Source organism: Pogona vitticeps, chromosome 5 (assembly GCF_051106095.1).
Source record: "Pogona vitticeps strain Pit_001003342236 chromosome 5, PviZW2.1, whole genome shotgun sequence".
NCBI classification, from domain to species: Eukaryota; Metazoa; Chordata; class Lepidosauria; order Squamata; family Agamidae; genus Pogona; species Pogona vitticeps.
This window is the reverse complement of record NC_135787.1, coordinates 83106233-83131177: the sequence shown is the minus strand read 5'-3', so window position 1 is coordinate 83131177 and position 24945 is coordinate 83106233. Positions and strand designations below refer to the sequence as shown.

The following is a 24945-nucleotide window of genomic DNA, read 5'->3' as shown; positions in this document are numbered from 1 at the left end:
AATTGTGCTTCTACTTTTTCAAGCCAGAACAATTTGAATGAGCTTTTCCCCATGGGGTTAATTGTGATACATTCTTGTATAGATGGTGGTGGTGGGGTGTCTTGTTGAAGAATTCTGAATTTCTTGCTAAAATTCTTTTGGCTACCCAGAAGAAGGACAGAGATCCACAGAGGAGAATAGTTTTGAGTTCCTTAGATAATCCAACCTTAGCTCATTAACTGGCACTTATATTCTCAATAACTCACTCTGAGACATTTGTAGGCGAAAGAATAAAAACATTTCATTACTTACAGTTGTAAACAGATCAACAGCAAACTAACAACCAGACTGACTTTAATAGACTGAAAAGAGGGAAAGGCAACATTCAGCAGAGAGGCAGGAATTTGTTGAATGCAGAAGTGGTCAGTGCTGGATAGATTGACAGTCACCTCAGCCCAGAGATGTCTGTCCCAGTCACTCAAGCCACAGGCAGCATATGTGGTTGTAAAAACTCCAACACGTCTGTAGGTAGTGTTTCAGTGATTTAGCCAATTGGGGCATGATGTTCAGGACAGGGGGACAATGCCTCTGCATTCTTTCCTCTCCGCTGAGCATCCTCTGATTTTTTTAAAAAAATTCTTACAGATATGAAATTAGCACTAGATCACACTATTATTGGTGGGTTTTAATTATCATTATTTATTGTATTTATGCCCTCATCCATTCCCCGTCAGATCAGCATAGGTGGGACCAGGGGAAGAAAGGAAAGAAGAGGGGAATGTGAGCTGGAATGCCAATCACATCACATTCAGTCTGAGTGGTGAACTCCTGACTCAGTCCACAGCCCCTGTGTGAGCACTGACAGCAATTTCAAATGGACTACAGGCTATGAATTAAATCCCAGCAAAGCCAGATCACTCCAATTCAGCTTTCCACTGTAGTCCCACCCTTAGTCTGATAGTGCGACATGACTTATGGTCTCTCTTTTGTCACAACGGAACAAACTAACACAGCTAATTGATAGATTTCATATTGTGCAGAGTGAGGCTGCTGATTTGGCATTTCTTAAAAGGGCAACAAGAGGGAAAAATGTGAAGGCAAGAGGAGAAGGGGACGACAGAGGATGAGATGGTTGGACAGTGTCATCAAAGCTACCAGAATGAATTTGACACAATTCCGGGAGGCACTGGAAGACAGGAGGGCCTGGTGTGCTCTGGTCCATGGGGTCACGAAGAGTTGGACGCGACTAAACAACTAAACAACGAACCTTGCACTGGTGTGACCTGGATCAGGCACCAGATGTGTTTAATTTAAAGTAATTCCTATCTTCGCCCTTTTAGGTTCTGAATCTCTGTAGGCCTCCCTTTTGCTCTGGAGAAGCCTTTGGAAGCCCTGGTATGGTGATGGTGGTAGGAGCCAAATCACTGCCAACAATCCCATTGGGAACAATTTTGTACTATTAAAGCCTCCCCCATTGCCATCCCAAGGCTCCCAAAGTCTTCCCTGGGGCAAAAGTGAGCCCCAGGGAGCCTCAGAACCTAAATTACTTCAAACTGAATGCTTTTGGCACACAGTCCAAGTTGTTTCAGTGCCAAGTACACAATAGGATTTTTCCCATTGTTAATTTATACTGTGGTTTGTTGTCAGAGAGGGGATGATATCCTTGTGGATCTTTCTGTATTGTGTGGGTCAAAATAATTGGTTTGGTGTAAGAGAAGGCATAATTTGCTGCTGTGCTTCAGGTAGCAAAATATCTTGGGCAGCCCAAGGGTTACAACATTTAATGGGCTGCTTGATCAAGGCTGCTGGGGCTCAGAGTTAAGATGGAAGTGATGTGTGTTTGCAGGGACAGCCCAAGATCTCCTATTACCTAAAGGGGAAAGTAAGTGTTATCCTAAACAAGTGCTGTCACTGCATCCCTTCTTCATTGGAGGAGGAACAGAGGAAGCAGCTGGGGTCATTCTTGCCTGCCCCATAAGGAAGAGGTGGCTGCACTGCCAGCAGCACCTTGCTGGAAAAAGAGACAGATGTAGAGGTTTTGGTGCCATCACCTATCCAAAATGTAGGTACCCTGGTGGAAGCAGCAGCACTGCTTGGCAGAGAGCACTACTGTCCCTCTTCTCAGAAAACGATGATGACACCAGAGGAGATAGCCACAGCAGTTGCACCCCCCACAATCATCACAGGCCATCGCTACAGGGCAGAGCTGTCTCTTTCTAATACAACTCAATGTCAGAGTGCCTGGGGTTCTCCATGTTGAAGATGAGTGCAGCTACATTTGTATTAAAAGTAATCGTTGGGAGCAATGAAATGAAAGATTAGGTAGACTTTGGGTGTCTTGTCCTTGTCCTTTGTACTGATTGCTTCCTCCTTAGTTCAGTGTCACCCCTTTTTGTTAAAGGAAAGCATTGTTCTTCTATTCCTCCTTTCTCCTATGATGGAGAGAGAACAAGAAGGCTCCCCCAGGAGTCTCTCCTGCACAGTTTCATATACAGAAGCCAGTTCAAGCTTCTCCACTTAAGCCTGGGTTTTTACCCCCATTTTATCCTGGATGGATTTACTGCAACAATGAAAGTTTGTTTTTTCTTGAAAGCTTGCCACAGGCATCAAGAGTGATTGCTCCTACTTAACAGTCATCACCTCACTTCAATAGACCTGCTGCACTCTACTAACCTAACTGCATTTTTTAAATACACAATTCCTTGTGAGTGGTTAATTTGCAATTCTTGATAAAGAAGTGTGACATAATTTTCCTATTTATCACCAAAGCTTACTGATATTAAAAATGTATTTTAATACATCATTGCCCTCCCATGCCTAATGGACTAATCATTCTTTCAAAAAGATGTTTCTTTTAAAGATGTTTCTGAAAGGAGATTAGATAAATGTATGGAGAACAGTCTATCAACAGTTATTAACCATGACAGTTCAATGGAACCTCTGAAGAGTGATTGCTTGGGGAGGACCAATGGGGAAAAGCTGTTGTACTCACATGCTGCTTCCAGGCTCCCTGAAAGCAAAACACATTTATAAACAGGAGTAAATGAAGCCTTGATCTGATCTAACAGGATTGTTAATTAGTCAATCTCTCCCCGCCCCCCCCAAAACAAATTGACAATTTCCTCTTTTACTTTAACTGTGCCTAGGTTTTGAATCTGTGAATGAAATTGTCATAGACCAAACAGCGGCGATGCACAGGGACAAAGAGGGGACATGTTCACTCCCCAAACAAGAATATCAACAATAAAATAAAACAAATCCGTGCTGTTGCTTCAATGCACTATTACCCTTCAAATCTACCCTGGAACTCTAGACATCTTTCAGTATTTGTAATTTCAAGGCACTGGAGCCTGAAAGAAAACTAGCTGTAGAAGAAAACAGCCTATTGACTTTTAAATATGTCTTATAGATGTTTGCCTTTTATTTTATTTTTTTTGTAGTAGGACAGAGCTGTACAAACATTGATTTGTGCATTGGTCTTTGCTTTGAAGAACCTCAAGTAAAACTGAAGCAGATTTGAACAGGAAAATATGAGCTAATCTAATTCTGGGAAAGACCATTTACCGGTGTTAATTGCTAATGTTTTGGGCAGGTGTGTGTCTGTTTCTGAGCTCTGGGCATTCTCCACAGTGACCTTTTCTACCCGAGCAACCTTTTGTTTTCTCTGAGAGTCAAAGATGACCTCTGTTTCTGTCTGATGGGAGATCTTTGATAAATTCTTGAATAGTTCATCTCCTATTCATACCTCCTCCCTGCCATCTTACTGAAGTAGTTTTGTATAAAGGTATATTCAACAGCTTCAGCTCATCAAGATGTTAGCCGGGGGGGGGTCATATTAAATTTCCTCTTTTATTGGTAACGTGTTCATGGAGGAGGAGCTGGCGCATTTACATGGGTGTATGAGTACCTGGAAAGTGAGGCTCTGGTGGTTTTCCCTTCTTCTTCCTCTGCCATCTCTGCTCTAACTGCTGGAAGTTTTTGCTTGGTGCAGCAGGTGAAGGTTGCCAGAAAACCCATGCGGAAGCGCTTGTTCATGAAGCAATAGATAATGGGATTCACACAGGCAGATGTGTAGGAAAGCAAATGAATGAAAGAGATGGGGGCTCCCGAGAGGAGGGAGGTTGCTGAGGGACCGTCAAAGGCACGCCAGGTGTTGACACTGAAGACTGGAGTCCAGCAAATGAAAAACAAAATCACAATCACAATCAGCATTCGGATGACCAGCTTCTTGGCCATCAAGTTAGCAGCAGAGCAGCTGCTTCGAGGCCGGTCAATTCTGGGGCTGCAGCTATTTTCTGATAGTTGGTGAAGTGGCATCTTTGTCTTCTTCTTGCTTTTTTGAAGGTAGCATCCATCACCATCTTCATCTTTGCTGCTGCTGGTGCTCACTTTCCTTTCTGTACACACAGAAACAGCAGGTATCACATAAACATCAAACAAAATTTGCCCAATCCTTTCCTAACTAGGGCACAGAGCCCAGGAAAAGACTGTCAAGAGATACAGGCTGATGCAGGCAAAAAGACTCGTTGCATACAAGTCTGTGAAATCAAGACAGTGCGGTGTTTCTCAGACTTTGAACAACTATGGCATATCTGTTTCTAAACTAAAAGAGGAAGCTTCAGTCTGACACCCCAAAAGGCATACATTTACAGCGTGTGAGGTTAAAAAAAACTTGCCCACAAAAGATGGGTATCTGCTTTCTAGAACACAGTTCAAGCGGTATCAGGTGAGATGATAGAGGTGTGTAAAATTACTCGTGGTGTGATAAAAGTGGATAGGAACACACTTTTTTTCCTTCCTTGTTACTCATCCTCTAAAACTGAATGGTAGAAGATCCAAGAAAGGCATAAAACACACACATATTTCTTCACATAGTTTCTAGTGAAACCGAAATATATTCTCACAGGATGTAGCAATGGATGCCAAGTTGGGTTTTACATAGAAATGGGCACAAATGAAAAAATGAATTGCAAAATTTGTCCAAAATCATGAATTCATCAGAAATTTGTCATTTCGTATTCGTCAGACGTAACCCCAATAAATACAGAGTGATGAATTTTTTGTGATTTCAATTTGTGGCTTCATTTACCTGTCTTCATACCACTTCCCCCCCATGCCATCTGCAGCCTGCACCTGTTAATCAGAAGCTCTAGGCAACCATGGGAGGGACCTAGAGACTCCTGGATTGGCAGGTCAGGTAGCCAAACATGCAGCTTGAAGGGCTCTGGGGGAATTGCTTCTTAAGAGGCTTTATAAGCAGTTTCCTTGCAGCCATTTTACACTTCTGCTTAGAGTTTTGCTTTGGGTGGTTGCTGGTGTCTGTGTGCTTTTTGAGTAGCCAGCCAGCAGTTAGTTTTCTCTCTGTGCTGAGTGCAATCACATTATTGTACTTTTGTTTCATTATTTCAAATAGTGATACTTGGGGGAGGGTTTTCTTTAGGCAAGCATATATAGTATTTTTTCCAGTTATTTCTTGAGGTGTGGGTGAACTGTGCATGTGTTTTTATTCAGAAGAGGTTTTCCCCTCTGTCTTCCCCCACCCTTGCCTCTGGTTTAAGTAGCTTACCTTACTTAAATACTTATTTTTTGTTATTCAGTTTCCAGTTACTGACTTTTATTCCATTCAGTTAGTGAATTTGAGGCTGTTTGTGTGTGTTTTGTGTGTGGTGGGTACTTTGTGAGTGGATATTCTGGGGTATTTGAGAGAGTTTTCTTATTCCTCCCCCCCCCCATTTAAAAAAACCTTATTTTTTCCTCCCCAAAATTTACCTATTAGGTTGGCTCCAGTTCTGGGTTAGAGTGGGTGGTTTATGATACTTTTTCAACTCTGAGGATCCTCCTTTCTTTTAAAAATACTCTTTTACTACTGGGATCTGCCCAGTTAATTTTTCCTTTTATATGTAAGCAAACCCTCTCCCCTGCAGACAAGGGCAGTCAGTGGGGCATCGTTATTCCAGACATGGCAGAGGCTCCCTATCGGACCATTTCACTGCTGTCCATGATGGCCCACGCATGGTGTGCTTGGTGTGCTGCAATGTCTGCCACATTGTGGCCCACAGGGGCTCCAACCCCAGACATCTCTCCTCCACTGCCACCCACCAACATCTGGAGAGGCACCACCCAAGACTAATATCTGTGGAAGGGTGCTGCCATCTGAGGAGAGGAAGAGACCAGCACCCGGGGGAGAAGTGGAGAGGGTGAAGAAGTCATGGTGGTGAAAAGAACAGCCACAGGGGTTGCGATAGGTGGAAGTTTGAGGCAGGCCATACTCCAGGAAGTTGTTCTCCTGGATCATGGGGCTGTAGCACATGATCCAAGGGCAAGACACAGGAGGTGGCCACTCGTTGCCAATACAACTGCCCTGCTGAAGCTTCCATTGTCAACTGTGAAAACCATAACTTTCTGTCATTTGATACATTTTTGCTCCCTAGCATGACCTCTCCCCATGGAGAACCATGAATGAATGAATGAATGAATGAATGAATGAATGAATGAATGAATGAATGAATGAATAAATAAATAAATAAATAAATAAATAAATAAATAAATAAATAAATAAATAAATAAATAAAAATAGAACCTTTAATATTTATGAGTCATAGTTGCATTATAAAAAGGTAGGAGAACTTTCTATTGTTTTGCATGTTTTTTTTAAAAAAAATCCTTGTCCATCATTTATTCTTCTGAATACAAGTGTAATTTTGTATCTAAGTATTTCAATTATGTTTTCCAGTGTGGTGTAGTGGATAGAGTGACAGACAAGGACTCTGGAAAACAGGGTTTGAACCCCTGCTCAGTCATGGAAACTGGCTGGGGAAATAGTAATACTATTCCTTAAAATATCTCACAGAACTTCAAAGCTCTACTAGGGTTGCTATAAGTTGGTTCCAACTTGAGAGCACAGAACACACAAATATTTCATATTATAAATAGGTAAAAATATCTAGAAAATCTGCATGATTGTCCAACTAGATAACACTGTATCTAGCAACAGCAGTAATAGTGCATGTTATCAACAATGGGTGCCATCATTCTTTACAATCTTCCTAGGAAATTATTAGGAAGGATACATTTGCAAAATCATTTTAAGATCTTTAAAACTCCTTTGTCTTATGAGGACTTTTAGAAAGATAACTCGTACTGATCACATTTCCACATCTGAAGTGATTACAGGTGAAAGAAAGAGAAAGGTTCAATCACAAAGATTACCTCTTGACGATTTCTTCTGACTGACATCAAATTTTATCCCTCTATAGAGCTCCAAGGAGATTAAGCCATATGCAATCATCATTACAGTCCCTGGGATCAGGAAAAGAATGAGCAGCTGGAAGATATACCTGCAGAAGACAGTGGCATGATTTAGATCAGAAGAGGAAAATGACATGTTCTTTCCAGCCTCTCACTGAAGTTGAATCTCAGCAAATTGCCTCTTCCTATTCCTCTGATTAAGAAGCAGCAGTAGCAGCAGCAGCAGCACCTAATATAATGATTATTCCTTTAGTGGAAAAGAAGGAAATGATAAGGATGACAGATTATGTTTTTGTTGTTGTTTAGTTGTTAAGCCATGTCTGACTCTTTGTGACCCCATGGACCAGAGCACACCAGGCCCTCCTGTCTTCCACTGCCTCCTGGAGTTGGTCAAATACATGTTGGTAGCTTCAGTGACACTATACAACCATCTTATCCTCTGTCGTCCCCTTCTCCTCTTGCCTTCACTCTTTCCCAACATAATGGTCTTTTCCAGAGAGTCTTCTCTTCTCATGAGATGGCCAAAGTATTGAAGCATCAGCTTCAGGATCTGTCCTTCCAGTGAACACTCAGTGTTGATTTCCTTCAGAATTGATAGGTTTGTTCTCCTTGCAGTCCAGGGGACTCTCAAGAGTCTCCTCCAGCACCACAATTCAAAAGCATCAATTCTTTGGCACTCAGACTTTTTTATGGTCCAGCTCTCACTTCCATACATCGCTACTGGAAAAACCATAGCTTTGATTATGCTTTAACTTTGTCAGCAAGGTGATGTCTCTGCTTTTTAAGATGCTGTCGAGGTTTCTCATCGCTTCCCTCCAAGAACAGCCGTCTTTTAATTTCATGGCTGCTGTCACCATCTACAGTGATCATGGAGCCCAAGAAAGTAAAATCTGTCACTGTCTCCATATAGTAAACATGGTTTAGAGGGGCGGGGTAAAAATCTAATAAATAAATAAATAAATAAATAAATAAATAAATAAATAAATAAATAAATAAATAAATAAATAAATAAATAAATAAATAAATATCTTCCCCTTCTATTTGCCAGGAGGTGATGGGATCAGTGGCCATGATCTTAGTTTTTTTGATGTTGAGCTTTAGACCATTTTTATGCTCTCTCTTCTTTCACCCTCATTGAGAGGTTCATTAATTCCTCCTCACTTTCTGCCATCAGAGTGGTATCATCTGCACATATGAGGTTGTTGATATTGCTTCCGGCAATCTTAATTCTGTCTTGGGATTCGTCTAGCCTTTTGCATGATGTATTCTGCATATAAGTTAAATAAGCCGGGAGACAATATACAGCCTTGTCGTACTCCTTTCCCAATTTTGAACCAATCAGTTGTCCCATATCCAGTTCTAACTGTTGCTTCCTGTCCCACATACAGTGGTACCTCGATTTAAGAACTTAATCCGTATTGGGACTGTGTACTTAAATCGAAATGTTCTTAAGTCAAAGTACCATTTCCCACAGGAATGCATTTAAAACCATTTAATCTGTATATGCTGTTTTTTTGTTCTTAAGTCGAGGCGCTGTTCTTGAGTTGAAGCATTAGTTCCCATAGGAACCACTAGGGGGTGGATTTTTTTTTTTAAAAAAAATCTTCTTTTGACCTAAGGTGAATTTAGGTCAAAAAAAGGGCAGGAAAAGTTTTTTTTTCTTTTGGTTCTTACGTGGAGGCTCCGTTCTCAAGTTGAAGCAACTTTTTGCGAACGGAGTCGTTCTTAACTTGAATCGTTCTTATGTAGGGACATTCTCAAGTCCAGGTACCACTGCACATGTTTCTCAGAAGATAGATAAGGTGGTCAGGCACTCCCATTTCTTTAAGGACTTGCCATACTTTGTTGTGGTCCACACAGTCAAAGGCTTTTGCATACTCAATGAAATAGACGGAAGTTTTTTTCCTGGAACTCTTTGGCTTTCTCCATAATCCAGCGCATGTTAGGAATTTGGTCTCTAGTTCCTCTGCCCCTTCGAAATACAGCTTGTACTTCTGGGAGTTCTCAGTCCACATACTGTTGAAGCCTACCTGGAGGATTTTGAGCATAACCTTGCTAGCATGTGAAATGAGTGCAATTGTATGGTAGTTGGAGCATTCTTTGGCACTGCCCTTCTTTGGGTTTGGGATGTAGACTGATCTTTTCCAATTCTCTGGTCACTGCTGAGTTTTCCTAACTTGCTAGCATGTTGAATGTAGCACATTAACAGCGTCATCTTTTAAGATTTTAAATAGTTCAACTGGAATGCCATCACCTCCACTCGCCTTGTGGTTAGCCATGCTTTCTAAGACCCACCTGACTTTCTGGCTCAAGGTCAGCAACCACACTATCCTGGTTGAGACATCCAGATCTTTCCGGTATAATTCCTTTGTGTATTCTTGCCACCTCTTCTTGATGTCTTATGCTCCTGTGAGGTCCGTACCATTTTTGTCCTTTATCATGTCCTTCTTTGTACAAAAGATTCCTTTAATATCTCCAATTATCTTGAACAGATCTCTGGGTTTTTCCTATCTATTATGTTCATCTATATCTTTACGCTGTGCATTTAAGAAGGCACTCTTGTCTCTCCTTGCTATTCTTTGGAAGTGAGCATTCAATTTTCTGTAACTTTCCCTATCTCCCTTGCATTTTGTTTCCCTTCTGTTCTTTGCTATTTGTATGGCCTCGTTGGATAGCCACATCGCTTTCTTGCATTTCCTTTTCTTTGGGATGGTTTTTGTTGCTGCCTTCTGTACAATGTTACGAGCCTCCAGCCATAGTTCTTCAGGCACTCTGTCCACCAAATCTAGTTCTGTAAATCTGTTATTCACTTTCACTGTGTATTCATAAGGAATTTGGTTTAGGTTATACCTGACTAACCCAGTTGTTTTTCCTACTTTCTTCATTTTAAGCTAGAGTTTTGGTATGAGAAGCTGATGATCAGAGCCACAATCAGCTCCAGGTCTTGTTTTTGCTGACTGTATAGAACTTCTCCATCTTTGGCTGCAGAGAACATAATCAATCTGATTTCGGTATTGCCCATCTGGTGATGTCCATGTGTAGAGTCGCCTCTTGTATTGTTGGAAAAGAGCGTTTGTGATGGCCAGCTTGTTCTCTTGACAAAACTCTATTAGCCTTTGCCCTGCTTCGTTTTGAACTCCAGGGCCAAACTTACCTGTTGTTCCTTTTATCTCTTCACTCCGTACTTTAGCATTCCAATCCCCTATAACGCCAAGAACATCTTTCTTTGGTGTTAGTTCTAGAAGGTATTGTAAGTCTTCATATAATTGGTCAGTTTCAGCCTCTTCAGCATTGGTGGTTGGTGCATAAACATGGATTACTGTGATGTTGAAAGGTCTGCCTTGAATTCGTATTGAAATTATTCTATCATTTTTGAGATTGTATCCCAGTACAGCTTTTACCACTCTTTTGTTGACTATGAGGGCTATTTCATTTCTTCTACGGTATTCTTGCCCACAATATGAGGGGGTGCTGATAAGTATTGAGTCTTTCCCAGAAAAAAAAGAGCTAGGAAGCTATAAATTTCAGGGTGCATTGGCGAATTTGTCTGTATTCAATGGTGCAAAAATCAACTATGATTTTAACTTAACTTTCATTTTCCTTTCCAAACTGAACATGGCAGCACCTCCAGAAATGTTCAGTGTGGAAGAGCACAGGACCATAATCAGATTCCTGTTCCTCCAAGGGAAAGGTGCAAAGCAGATCCATGATGAAATGTCACAAACTATGGGTGACCGTGGCCCTTCATATACAACAGTTAAACGTTGGATTGTCAATTTTAAAACTGGCCATTTTGGTGTTGAAAGTGAGAAAACCAGTGGGAGGCCTATTTTTGTCTCTGTGCCTGCAAATGTGAAAGCCATCCATGACATGATTATGAAGGACTGCTGAATATCAACCAAAAGTATTTCTGTATGCAGTGGTGCCCCGCTAGACGCTTGTTACATAGAGCACTGATGTTACCTGTCTGTCATGGGTTTGGAGGGAAAGTTCCATCCTATGGGGAGTAGAAGGCGGGACATCAGGAGGAGGGGCTGTACTGTATATATATGTGGAGCGTGTGTGGAGAAGTTAGGAGAAGCTGGAGAAGCTGAGAGAAGAAGCTTGAGTGGGAGTCTGTGTGTCAGACAGGGTACTACTGTGTGTCAGTCAGTACCAACCTGATAGGTTCAGGTGTCTGTATGGTTAGCCAGGACTGATAGGTTCAGGGTCTGTGCTTCAAGTTAAGTGTTCTGTGTGAACCAAACTGTGTGTATGTATGAGTGAGCCTAAGCCACGTTACTGTATCTTATTCACTTGATCCTTTTATTTTTCCCTGTGTGTTGTTTAAATAAACCTTGTTCTTTTATTTGTTAAAAATCCATCCCTGGTCTGTGTGACTTCTTATAGGGAATGGTTGGTGGCAGCTTAGTGAAAGTGTGGCATATCCCAGTAGGTCTGGGTTTGTCACAACGCTTACCCCGCATGATGTCGAAATTGCTTGACGATGACTTTTTTGCAATCGCTATTGCGATCGCAAAACGATGGTTCCAATGGGGGAAATCCGCTCAAAATGGCTGCTTTCCGGACAGAAGCTTCGCATTTAGAACAGCTGACTGGCGGTTCTCTATGGGCAATCTTCACTGGATGAGGTATTTCCCCCATTGGAACGCATTGACTGGTTTTCAATGCATTCCAATGGGGATTTTTTTCACTTGACAATGATTTTGCTTAACAGCGATTTTGCTGGAACGCATTATTGTCATCAAGCAGGGCACCACTGTATCTGAGAATATCACATGAGAGAGTTGGTGCTATTATCCACAATGACTTGGAAATGAGAGAGCTGGCAGCAAAGTGGATCCCCAAACTTTTGAGAACCAAACAAAAGAGGAAACGTGTGGAGTCATCTGTGGCTGTTTTGGAACATTTTGCAAGAAATGAGTCAGATTTCCTGGGCAAACTGGTAACTGGTGATGAGACATGGATCTACAGTGGTTCCCCCAGGCCAAAGAAGTTCCAAGTGCAAAGGTTGGTGCAGAAGCAAATGGCAACAGTTTTTTGGGATAAGAAGGGAGTTCTGCTGGTGGACTGCCTCCAACAGGGTTTAACCATCAATGCAAAATATTACTGTGCTTTATTGATGAAGTTGAGGCAAAACTTCAAGGAAAAGCATCGAGGAAAGCTCTTCAAAGGTGTCATCCTGTTGCATGACAACACCTCGCCACACACTGCAGGTGAAAAACTGACAAAACTGACTTCCTTAGGCTTTCAAGTGATGCTCCATTCACCCTATTTTTCTGACCTGGCACCTTCTGACTATTATCTGTTCCCCAAACTCAAAAATCACCTAAAGGGACAACGATTTGGGAGTGTTCTGGAGGCAACTAATGCTGCAAATGAATGGTTATACCAGCAGTCGGAAGAATTTTATTTGCAAGGACTTAAGAAGCTGTAGGACAAATGTTGCCAGTGCATTGACTTCCTGGGAGAATATGTAGAATAGTATGGCAGTTACAGCTTCCTAGCTCGATTTTTTCTGGGAAAGGCTCAATACTTATCAGCACCCCCTCATAGCAGATATGATAATCATCTGAATTGAATTCACCCATTCCCATCCATTTTAGTTCACTGATGCCCAGGATGTCAATGTTTATTATTGCCATCTCCTGTTTGACCACATCCAGCTTACCAAGGTTCATAGCTCTTACATTCCAGGTTCCTATGCGGTATTTTTCTTTGCAGCATCAGACTTTCCTTTCACTTCTAGGTGCGTCTGCAGCAAAGCATCCTTTTGGCTTTGGCCCAACCACTTCATTAGCTCTGGAGCTACTTGTCCTTGTCTTCTGCTCTTCCTCAGTAGCATGTTGGATGCCTTCCGACCTGAGGGGCCCATCTTCCAGCGTCATATCTTTTAGCTTTTTGTTTCTGTCCATGGAGTTTTCTTGGCAAAGGTACTGGAGTGGCTTGTCAGTTCCTGCTCCAGGTGGATCGCGTTTAGTCAGCACTCTCCACTATGACCTGTCTTGGGTGCCCCTGCACAGCATAGCCCATAGCTTCTCTGAATTACTCAAGCCCCTTCCCCATGACAAGGCAGCATGGCTCTAATCCCCAAGTGAAGGGGGATTAGAAATTACCACCTACCAAATTTCACATGTATAAGATATTCTGGGGACTGTGGTTTAAGTCTGAAAATTATAAGCAGTGGGAAGTATTGCATTTTCAGCCAGGACGGCATGTGGCACCTTTCAGACTACAAACTCTGAGTGACTTTCCATAGGGCATGCGAATCCTATGCATTTTTCTTTATGCATTCATTATGCTGGTGACTCAACTCTATGCATTGTCAGTAGTTCCCAAATTCACTGACTTTGGAGTGAAGTAATAGTTTTGCAGAGAGCTGAAAGTGGGCAAAGTATATATTCTCCACCCTACAAAGACCTAGGATGTTGTAAGTAGTGAAAACTCAAACTCTGAAAGATATGGGGTACATTTGCATCTGCAAATACATGTGTCATAAACTCATTAGGAAGTCAAGACTGGTTGTCGCTTCTCAGCAACAACTCATTCATGGTCATAGTTGGGTTTGCCAGTGGATCGTGTATGAAAAAGCCAACAAGGCTTCCACTGTTTGTTTATCTCTCTTCAGGCTGAATGGAGACACATCTATTTTACAAAGATGAAATGTGTATGATAGACCCATCACTGACTGAGTTGTGCACACTTAACTTACTCATACTGCTACTGTCTTTTGTCAAGCAAATTTTGCTCATTTTTGAAGTGCCCAGTAGACCAAATGTGTACAGCTGGGACAATAATAATATTATTGGTTGTTGTGGGTTTTTTGGGCTCTTTGACCATGTTCTGAAGGTTGTTCTTCCTAACGTTTTGCCAGTCTCTGTGGCCGGCATCTTCAGAGGACAGCACAGAGGCCAGAACACAGAGTGCTATCCTCTGAAGATGCCGGCCACAGAGACTGGCGAAACGTTAGGAAGAACAACCTTCAGAACATGGCCAAAGAGCCCAAAAAACCCAAAACAACCATTAGATCCTGGCCGTGAAAGCCTTTCGCAAATAAATAGTATTCTTCTTCTTGAAGTTTTATTTTTGAAATCTGCAGTTGCGTAAGCAAATGTACAAGGATTCTAATGATCACTAGATGTGCAATCTCTGGATTTTCTGTAGTTGCTAGATTACATATAACATAATAAATGTAACAATTCTCAGTACCATCTGATCCCATTGAAGAATGTTATGTAAAAAACAAAGCAAGGGAGTCCGTTTGTTCTTACCAAGACTGTTGCATCACATTGGTTGGAGAACGGAAGCGACACATGTTTGCTGTGCGGTTGTGGAATGTTGTAAATGGCACCAGCTGGCTGTAAATTGGGTATGGTGTCATGATTGCAAAGGAGACACACCAGGTTGCAGCAATCACCTTCAAGGCATGTGATTTTGTTTGCCAGACACGAGACTGCAATGGTTTGCAAATAGCACTGTATCGCTCTAAAGATATTGCAAACAGGCTGAATGTTGATACACTGACAGAGACACCTGTGCAAGGAAGTGGAGAGAAAAGCAGACAAGGTCACCCCTTGTTTCAGACTCTTGCTGGGTTTTTTTGGAGCAGAGTTTGATAGGTTGAAGAAATGAGACCAGTATCCAAGAGAGAAAATGCATATCTATCCAAATCCTTTTGCTGGCACAACACCCCACCCATTTGCCTCCAGCCAACCAGCCAGCCAACATTAGTTAATTTTATAACAGAACTGACTCAGCCATGAGGCAACACAAAGAGGCAACTGACTCAAGCAGCAGTTGAGACGGAGATAGCAGCAATCCTCTATTTCACTTAAGACCTCTTAGCCATACTGTCAGCCTCCCCCCCGACACTTCCCACACATCCTGTCCTACACCACAAAACTGCCCTCCTCCACATGGTTGAGGCAGAAGAGGTTACATCCTGATGGACATGCTTCCAGTCCAGTTGTATTCTGCAGCTGGAATAGAGGAAGGCATCAGGCCATCCTTGTAGCAGAAGTATCTTGAGGGGTGCTGTTTTGTATGACTACTCCATATTTAGTCTAAGATACAATCTTAGCCGCTATGACTAGATGGAGCTGTTCCAAACAGCCTTGGTTGCTCAGGTTCTGACCTTCTTGACATTACTAACAGCTAGAAAGTATGTCCCAGCATGATATGATGTGTAGCACACAGGTGGACATGAGGGCAGACAAGGCAATACAAGGAAGCCTAGACTAACAAATCCTTGAGAAGAGTGCAGTGGGTGTGGAATTTTCTTGCTCAGTTCATTAAAAACAAGTTCAAATGCCATATTATGGAGCATTTCAATTACATGAAGATGAATTGCTGTAGATTTTGAGGGTTTTTTTTCTTTTTGGTTTTAGAAAATGTAGAGTGCTCAATAACTGTAAAATGTGTTGTAACGTAACAGTGGAGTTACTGCTTTTTTAAAAAAAGGTATACAAAATTGATACCACATTACCACTGCAATTCTGTATCTATCAAACTCTTATTAATTTAACACACTACTATTGTGGCACTAAAAATGGAGGGGGGATAACAGAGGCAAAAGATTTTCCTGCCAGCAAGCAAGCCTTAATGATAGAATTGTCTGAATCCTACAGAGATACCCATTGTTAATGAACCACTAGATTAAATTCCTTTTACAGCCTTGGGTCAACAGCTATTGATCTGTTAATCCAGCCACTGCCAAGCCTGACTCTGTTTTAGGAATGCCATCACTGAATAATGTGTCATTTTAAAGCAACATCAGTGGTTCTCTTCTGGCTAATACTGCTTCAGCAGAAAATAATAATAATAATAATTCATACATGATGTTATCAGAAACTGTATGTTGACTGGAGTGTTAATAACAAACTTCTTAATGGAGCTGAAGGAATTGAACATATGGCAGTTAGGAGTAACTCTCCATTCCCAAGTTATTAATTCGCTCAAAGAATTGGACATTTAAACAACAAATAAAATGATCCCTCCAAAATGTTTTCCTTTAATCAAAAATACAAAATCTGGGTCATAAGGTTGCTTTTTAATCCTAAAAGAAAGGCATTCCTTTGGAAATTAGGCAATCTCTTAAAGAAAGCTAAATTGTTGTGTGTTGCAGGCACTGTTCGCTGCAAAATAAAAAAGCAGCATAGCCTTTGGAGCTTTTAAACTTCAGGGAAGGAAAGAGTATCAAAAGTGAGCAGTCATGAACACAGAATAAAATGTGTTTCTGGGTGCTATTCAGAAAATAGATCATGATCTGTTTTTCTTTTCCTGTTATGAAACTGAGAGTCCAAAAAAGAATATGAGAGTTTGTCCAAGGCAGACAAAGGACAAGATGCTTTCATCCTTTCATGCAACACATTTGGAGGACATGCCATGAGATGTGATAGTTGTTGGCTTGCAGAACTTGTCCAAGACATTTTGCTGTGTGAAACAAAGGGCAAGTTCAACATACAAAAGCCATCGGCATTGGCAGTGGAAATTCCTCCAATACCGGTAACAGTGTAGCACAGGCTACTTTAGGAGGCATAGGAAGACCTGTTAGGTGGGCACAGCTGTGCAACTGCTGCTCCTGTGCTCCCCATTGCTGGCCTGAGACATTTTCCTCATGGTAGGGCAGAACCCTCCCTTGCTGGCTTGGGTGGCTTTAAAACAGAACCAGGGTTGTAGACATGGGAGATCAGTCTATCAATGGTGACTTGTTGAAAATAGTAAAAGCCCAGTGCCACTGAATATTAACTGAGCGATTGCTTTTAATCACTGGTGTGGTGCTTTCTGGAAGCATTTGCTTTGCCACTGTGTGAAGCAGATGAAGCTTGAGTTTGACCTTGGGTTCATATTCATATTGAGCTGCAGAAAATTAAGAAACCATCCATGCATTCTACACATCTGAACAGCCAATGATATTTTAGGGCTAAGAAACTTCAGTGCTGTTCACTATGATAAGCATCAAGAAAGGAGAAAACTAATCTACTTAGGGACAATAATTCAGCTGACAATTCAATAACAAAACCTTTACCTAAGAAAATTAAAACACTATATAATGAATACAAAAATGCAATAAAACACAATAAGTCCTGTTGCTAGCTAAACCTGTCTTTAAATAAAAACCCATTTGAACATCTCAAGACAATATTCACACCAATAGAAGGCAGTTTTATAACGGAAGAACAGGAAACCAACAAACACCTGTTAAAGACATAGATGTTGGCTTTCTGGCTCACTCTTAACAAAATCTCATTGCCTAAATGGGCACTCTCCAGAATATTAGGAACACTGGAAAATTAGCATTCTAAGTTGAATGGACAGACTCCATGCATAGAGCAGGCTCTTCTCTTCAGAAAGTCACCATCCAAATGGAAAAAGAATAAATGCATATTAAAGAGAAGGAGCGCTTGTTGTTCCTCTGCACATGTTTATTCCTTTTGAAATCAGAATGCCTCGGTAGGACTTCTGGAATAGCATACAGAAAGCCAGACTAGATTCAGACAAAGGAGGCATGAAAATTGGTGGAAAAAAGTCAATAATTTAAGATATGCAGATTATAATATCTTACTAGCAGAAAGCAGCTATGATGTGAATGACCTTTAGTCACTTGCACACTAACCATTGATGATGGTGATAATGTGTTTTCATCTTAAAAATTAAAGAGACCGTTAAATATCATAATGTTTTGCTATTGCCCTCTGTTCATCTAGTTTTCAGATGGCTGCTGACCATTTATGAGGCCACCTTTCAGACTGACTAGCTAAATGTAAACTAAGCTAAAATTAGACTGGTTGTTTATTGCACCATAAATGATCATTCAACCAGCAAGCAATAGAACAAATTAGTAGTTTCTGTCATTTAAGGTTGCTGAAAGAGGTCACTCCAATTTTTTGAGGTCCCTCATAAAGAAGAAAATACAATTGCTCTTTAACCCAAACAAAACTGAAAGCAATGAGATCCTTGAAAGGTATTGATTTAGCAATGGGGGGGGGGATTTGATTGCCTCACCTCTACATACAGAAATACAAGGACTGACAGAGGCAGCACTATTGGAAATACCATTAAATAAAAATGTTAAGGCTTTTATTTGATGTTGTACTAGAAACTCTTGCAGATTATACTAGCACTGATTTGGGGATTCATGTCAGAAGGTCATCAAATACTATATTTAGTTTTTTTAAAAAAAAAAAACCTTCCAGTTTATTAACGTTGGATATTGTATTTCTGTATCCATGATTCTAAATGCCAGGAAACAGACTGATATTGCTGCACAATATTGTGCTGGAAAAGGGATGCCAAAACTTTCATAGCAAAGAGCAGCCTGAATGTTGATGACACCCCTGTCAGCAGTCAAGATGGTCTACAGCACTGGTTCTTAACCTTCGTTACTGAGATGTTTTTGGACTGCAATTCCCAGAAGCCTTCACTATCAGCTCTGCTGGCTGAGGTTTCTGGGAGTTGCAGTTCAAAAACACCTGAGTAACAAAGGTTAAGAACCACTGGTCTACAGGATATCCTCTTGTGCTCACTACCATTTCTTCCAGTCATTTGATTACTTTGCAGCTCCAAGAAATAGATACCCAGATAATTTGTTGAAAAACAGCCCTGACAATTGCTTTGTGTTTTGGTGAGAAGTGGTTAACTGATGAAAAAAGAGACAGGTTCTAGAATCTTCGCCTGCTTGTTGTTTCTTTGTGAACGGTAGTGAGCATAAGAGGGTGCTGACATGGGTATTGTCAACATTCACACTGCCCTTTGCTTTGGAAAGCTTGACATCTTTTTTCTGCTGGCAACATAGACATGATATTGTACAGCAATAGTGAGCTATTTCCCAGCATTTTGAATTGATGTGTATCTCACTTGTTCCTTCCATCACAACATGGTTTGATTGCTTGGACACAACCATTTATTAAATGTTGGAACAACTTAAGAAAGGGTGGCCAGGGCAGAGGGATAAAATCTCTTCTTCTCCACCAAGTGCAGTACACAGAGGAGGTGGATGAGGCGTGACACAGCACGTGTGTTGGGTGTTCACTGGGATCTGGTTCTAAGTGCAAGTAGACTCTGTCTTCAGTCCCACGTGGAGGAAGGGATCACAGTCCCCTGAGGGGTGGCTACAGGCAACATTGGCTCTAGTGTCTTTGTGCTCCAGCTCAAGTCTGATGTGTCCAGGGAGCAATCCAGATCAAGGCCTCGGGATTGGACGCATTGGCTCAGGGCCCCAGTGGCTTGCTGAGGTTGGCTGCCTGGAGAGCTAGTGTTGTTGCCTGGGAATGGTACAGGGTCTCCAATCACGTGTCTGGTTCCATCGCTGGTGCTGTTTGGACCATGCCTCTCAGAATCTCTCCTGGTAATGGAGTACCCTGGCTATCTCCTCCAGTGGTATCCATAGATCAACCCACTCATTTTTTATTTTATTATTATTTATTTTTTTATTTATTTTATTGGTAGGTAATGGATACCTTTATTGGCATAATTATTTATTTTATTTATATACCGCCTATCTAGTCGATAGACCACTCTAGGCGGCTTACAACATGGGATACCACAATAAAAACAACAGAATTACATAAAAGAAAACTTTCAACAATTGGGTTAAAACATTAGGAGAGAAAAGAGAAGGGGATCAGGAATTAATTAGGAGGGAAGGCCTGCCGAAACATCAATGTTTTTAATTGCTTTTTGAAAATACCGAGCGAGGGGGCCGCGCGAATATCAGGGGGGAGGTTGTTCCAGAGGCGAGGAGCCACCACCGAGAAGGCCCGATTTCTTGTCTTTTCCTTCCGGGCCTCCCTCAGTGTTAGGCTCCTCAGCCTCACCTCCTGACTTGCGCGAGTGACAAGGGTAGATCTTGGTGGTAGAAGGCGTTCCGCCAAGTATCGAGGCCCTAAACCGTTTAGGGCTTTGTACGTAAGCGTCAAAACTTTGAAGTCGATGCGGAATCTGATGGGCAGCCAATGCAATGTGGCCAGAGTGGGTGAGATGTGTTGGAATTTTTTCACCCCACTGAGGAGTCTGGCCGCCGCATTCTGCACCACCTGAAGTTTCCGCAACAGCCTCAAAGGCAGCCCCACGTAGCGCGCATTACAGTAGTCTAATCTTGAGATTACGAGCGCATGCACCAAAGTGGTGAGCGCCCCAACATCGAGATAAGGCCGCAGCTGGGCTACCCGCCTAAGATGGTAGAAGGCGGTTCGGACCACCGACGCCACCTGGGATTCCATAGTGAGCGCCGGGTCCAGATGGATCCCCAAGCTGCGGACCCCATCTTTAGCAGGAAGGGTCACCCCCCCAAAAGAGAGGGAGTTTCCCAAGCTCCCGACTGTGGGGGCGCCCACCCTTAGTACCTCCGTCTTGTCCGGGTTCAGCCTCAGCCCGTTCTCCTGCATCCATTGCAGTACGGTCCCCAGGCAGCGCTGGAGGGACAGAACGGCATCTCCTGCGGAAGGTGGAAATGAGATGTAGAGCTGAGTATCATCAGCATACTGATGACACCGAGCTCCACACTCCCTGATGACCCCACCCAGCGGCCTCATATAGATGTTAAACAGCATTGGGGAGATAATCGACCCCTGTGGAACCCTGCAATTGAGTCCAAGGATCCTGGCTTCTCACCACTTCCCAATCCACTGCCCCGGGATCTCCCACATTCACCTCTGCCTCCACCTCACATGCCTCCCAGTCTTGGATATATGCCCACAAGTCCTTCTCTGAGCTGTTTCCCTCCTTAAATAGTCCACCCCTGTTCCTTCCACTGATGCGCCTCCCCCACTCCCTCAATATCTTGATTGACTCCCCCATTGATGAGAGAACTGCAGGTGGAAGTCACTTTTGTGAGTGCCATCGAGGTGGACAGCCCACTACTTGCTGGACCCACATGTAGATAAAGCACAATATTTTACATTCATACATGAAATGCTTTTTAAAGAATTGAATTTCCCAGATTTTTAAAACTGAAATTTAATCATACATACACTACACAGAGATTCCAACAGTAACTTCCCTCATGTAGAATTACTCAGTGCTAGAGGATACCAGAAGATGATCACATAATATAGTTGCTAGGGGAGGGCAGAACCACGAACAGCTGGGATGTTGTGGCAGTGCCTCTGTGCCAAATTATTTTTAGCAGCCTGTTTCAGACTTAATGAAATGGTGAAATAAAAGTGTGTGAGAGTGCAACACATACAATGAAGAAACATACACATCCTTGAACCTCTCAGGTAAAGTAAACTTGTCATCCATGCTCCACAGAGTGTAGACTTGAAAGCTATCTTCTAATAGCTTGCATGTTTTCCAAAATACGTCCACTCATCTTTGGAAATAAAAAAGGGGGCAAACTGGAAGTTAGTAAAGATTGTCACTTGAAACCAAGGTCAAAAATATCCCTATTATGTAAAGGTCAGACAGAGAGGAAGGGTGGGGAGAGGGGCAATTAATCTGAAATGTGGTGTTGGAGAAGAGCCTTGAAGATACCACAGATAGCCAGAAAGGCAAATAGGTGTGTGCTAAATCAAGTCAGATTTGAACTCTCATTAGAGCAGAAATGAGTAAATTGAGGCTATCCTACCTTACACATATAATGATAAAACAGACCTTAACAGAAAAGACAATATTGCTGAAGAAAGTGATGTGAGGGGTCAGTAGGAAAAGAAGACTTAACATGAAATGTGTTGATTCAACAAAATAATCCACACCTGCGAGTTTGCAAAAATTGAGCAGAACTTTTTTAAAAAATATTTTATTTTTAAACTACTAGGAATAGGGTAGGGCATAAAAAAGGTAAAAGGAAGTGGAAGGGATGGGGAAAGGGTTTTAAGGATAGGAGACCACAAAATACATAATAATCCAATCTATTCATATAAGAATACAAGCATCCAATCTATTCATTTTTCAATTAAAAAAACAACTTTCTACTCTTTTTTTTACTGTTTGATTACCCTCTAACTATCCACTTACATTTATGTTTTAGTTTAAATTTAAGTTACTCCAACACTATCAGGAAACCAAGACCAATTGTAAAATACATCCCCTCTTTCAATTTCCTTCTGTCTTGGACATACATTCAACATGCCTGAAAAAGTATCCATTTCTATCACTTCCCATATTTTCTCAGTACACTTCTATTGTTTCCGTGACTGTTTTCTTCCAGTTTTGGGGATATAAGGTTGAATCCAGGATGGTAATCTGATTTTTAACATCACCTTTTCTGACTATTGTAGCTAAATAGCTCACAGGTAACTCTTAATCTCATCTATGTTACCTGGCATCGCACTCAATAAAAACAGTTCTGGAGTTAGTACAGTTTCCTTTAACTCTTGTTTAACATCTGATGGTTTCTCTTTCATCAGATCTTCCACCTGGTTGGTACGCTCATTTACCTGTTGAAATCCTGTTGTTGTTGTCATGGTAACCTGCCATTCTTTATCTGGCAAAATTCCCAACAGTTGATATTTAAAAATTTCGGAGGCCATTTCCATCTTTCCAATGCATATGGTTTGTATAAATAATATTTTTAGTTTCCACTATTTTATCAACAAACCAAACCCATCATCATATACCTCCCCTGAGGATGTCCTCCACTCCTTGCCCAGATATTAAAATATATAGCTCGACTTTTAGCCCTATTATCAGAATCTACACAGTCCAACCAAGAAAAATCCAGACTAAATAGCAAACACAGGGAGCCAGTCTCTCCAATAGATATCGTTGTAATCCATCAAAACTCCAGTCCTGATTTTCCTAGCTCAGTCTATTTGGTTACGTTCGTCTTGCTGATAATTCACTGTCTGTTTTCTTATTTCCGAAGATTTATTCCGCCTTCTAAAACTGCGCAAGCTTCTGTTATCAAAGCTCCATTCATCAGACTGCAGTCCTGGTTTCCCCAGCAATTCAATCTAGCCGATTGTGTTGTCACACTGATGATTTCACAGTCTGTTTTTTTACTTCCAGAAACTTATTCCTCCTTCCCCAAAAGCAAGATTTTATTTCAGAGTCCCACACAATCTAGGGAGAAAGATCCAGACTAAATAGCATTCACAAGATTTTAGCCCCTTAAAGCCTGTTCAGTGGTATTTTCTCTGGGATTTTTCCAGAAACACAAAATGTTTCCATCTCACTGCCTCTGTGTGACCTTGAGCCAGCCTGCTGTTTAAGAGCTTACTGTTTAAGAGTCAGTTTCACTTTGAAGAAGCATGCTGACAAGCACGACTCGCCACTCCTTTCTCTTCTTTTGGTCAAATATGTTTACTCTAGTTTCTTTTGTATCTTAATGAGGTTATTCATAAATCAAAGGCTTACTTTGTTATTGTATAGTTTCAGCCATATTTTTGTTCTCTCCTCGGGGAATGGGGGTGGAGTTACTCACAGCTATTCTGCCAGAAAATGACTTCCCGTCTGCGATCTGTGCTTGGGTGAATTTTCAGAGGGAAGAAAAATCAGGTTGCTGCCCAATCTTCTACCTTCTGGAGCCCACCAACTGCTTCAGAGAGACCTCTCCTGGTCTCCCCTTCGGTTCCCCTCCAGTTTCTAGAGGGACCCCAGACTGGGCGGTTCCAGCTTTCCCCGGGAGCTGTTCCCGGCAGCTGCTGGCTTCACTGCGACCAAGCTCCACCTCCCAAACCTGAGCAGAACTTACTGGAAAAGACAATATTGCTAGGATGGGGGGGGAGGCAGTAAGAAGAGGGAACAATCAAATATGAGATGTTGTTGGTTTCCAAGTTCTGAACAGAGCTGTTAATGATAGGATAATTGGGAGGTTCCCTTTGTAAGAGGGAAAACTTGTTAATTAGAGGAAATACAAATTCCTCTATCAGCTAGTTTTTCCTTCATACTCTAGCTTCATGAACTTTCTTGGATGTTATTGTAAATAACTGACAATGGGTAATTTTACTAGTAGAAAAACAACATAAACTTAGGAATAATTTGCCAATTCAACTGGAAGGGGAAAATATTGTACAATTGCTAGCATTGATAGGAACAATAGGACAAAAATATTTGGAAGGCCACAGTTGCCCGCCACAGTTTTAAAGGATAATTTAAATAATCTGGCATCAACTGCCACATAAAGAACCTTTTCAGTATTGAGATCCCAGATGAAGTCTTCTCAATATCTTTAAGCTGCTATCAGAACACTCCAATAACACTCTTAAATATCCATAGAGGCCAGACAATTGAGAATGCTTGTATGTAAGGAATAGAAGTAGGATGGTTTTGAAGAAGCTGGAATTTTAAAAAATTAGTTGGAAGCTTAGGCAACTGAATGGGTGTTTGGCCAAATATCTGTGCCATGCTCCTCACTATTTCTCTCAATATTTATTTCATTGACTACCTGACATTAACACTCATTTATTTAGATAGATTCCCCTTTTGTGCCTAGATATGCAGGGCTTGTGGGTTTTTAAACGCATTTCTGCTTGCATCATTTTAGCTTGTGTGATTGCCTATATACAAGCTTTGGGGAGCAGTGTTTGGCACATCCAGAACACATCATTGATGATGTGCAACATGTGGTGGGATATGCAGGGTAAGCCCTATTCCTTTTGCCTGCCCACCACTCTCACTGTTAAGAACTACAACAGTAGAGTAATCAATGAATTGTAAGTTCCAGAATTTCTGGTTTCTAATTTTTTAAAACCTTTTTCATCTATTTTAGAGCTACATCAACTAAGTAATACAGCACTGGTTCAAATACTTAATGCACTTTCCCTCAGACTGGTGACT

General features: G+C 41.6%; 1 protein-coding gene across 1 annotated transcript in view; it reads right to left on the bottom strand.

Annotated features, from left to right (window-relative positions):
* Positions 1-254: 254 nt before the first annotated feature.
* CCKAR (cholecystokinin A receptor) overlaps positions 255-24945 on the bottom strand; it is a 45751-nt gene continuing 21060 nt past the window's right edge. The window contains exons 3-5 of the mRNA XM_078376796.1: positions 14516-14760; positions 7189-7375; positions 255-4376 (exon numbers count right to left, since the gene is read on the bottom strand). Coding sequence (XP_078232922.1) covers positions 3844-4376; positions 7189-7375; positions 14516-14760 — 965 coding nt within the window. The 3' untranslated portion in view covers positions 255-3843. The remainder of the gene's footprint in view (positions 4377-7188; positions 7376-14515; positions 14761-24945) is intronic.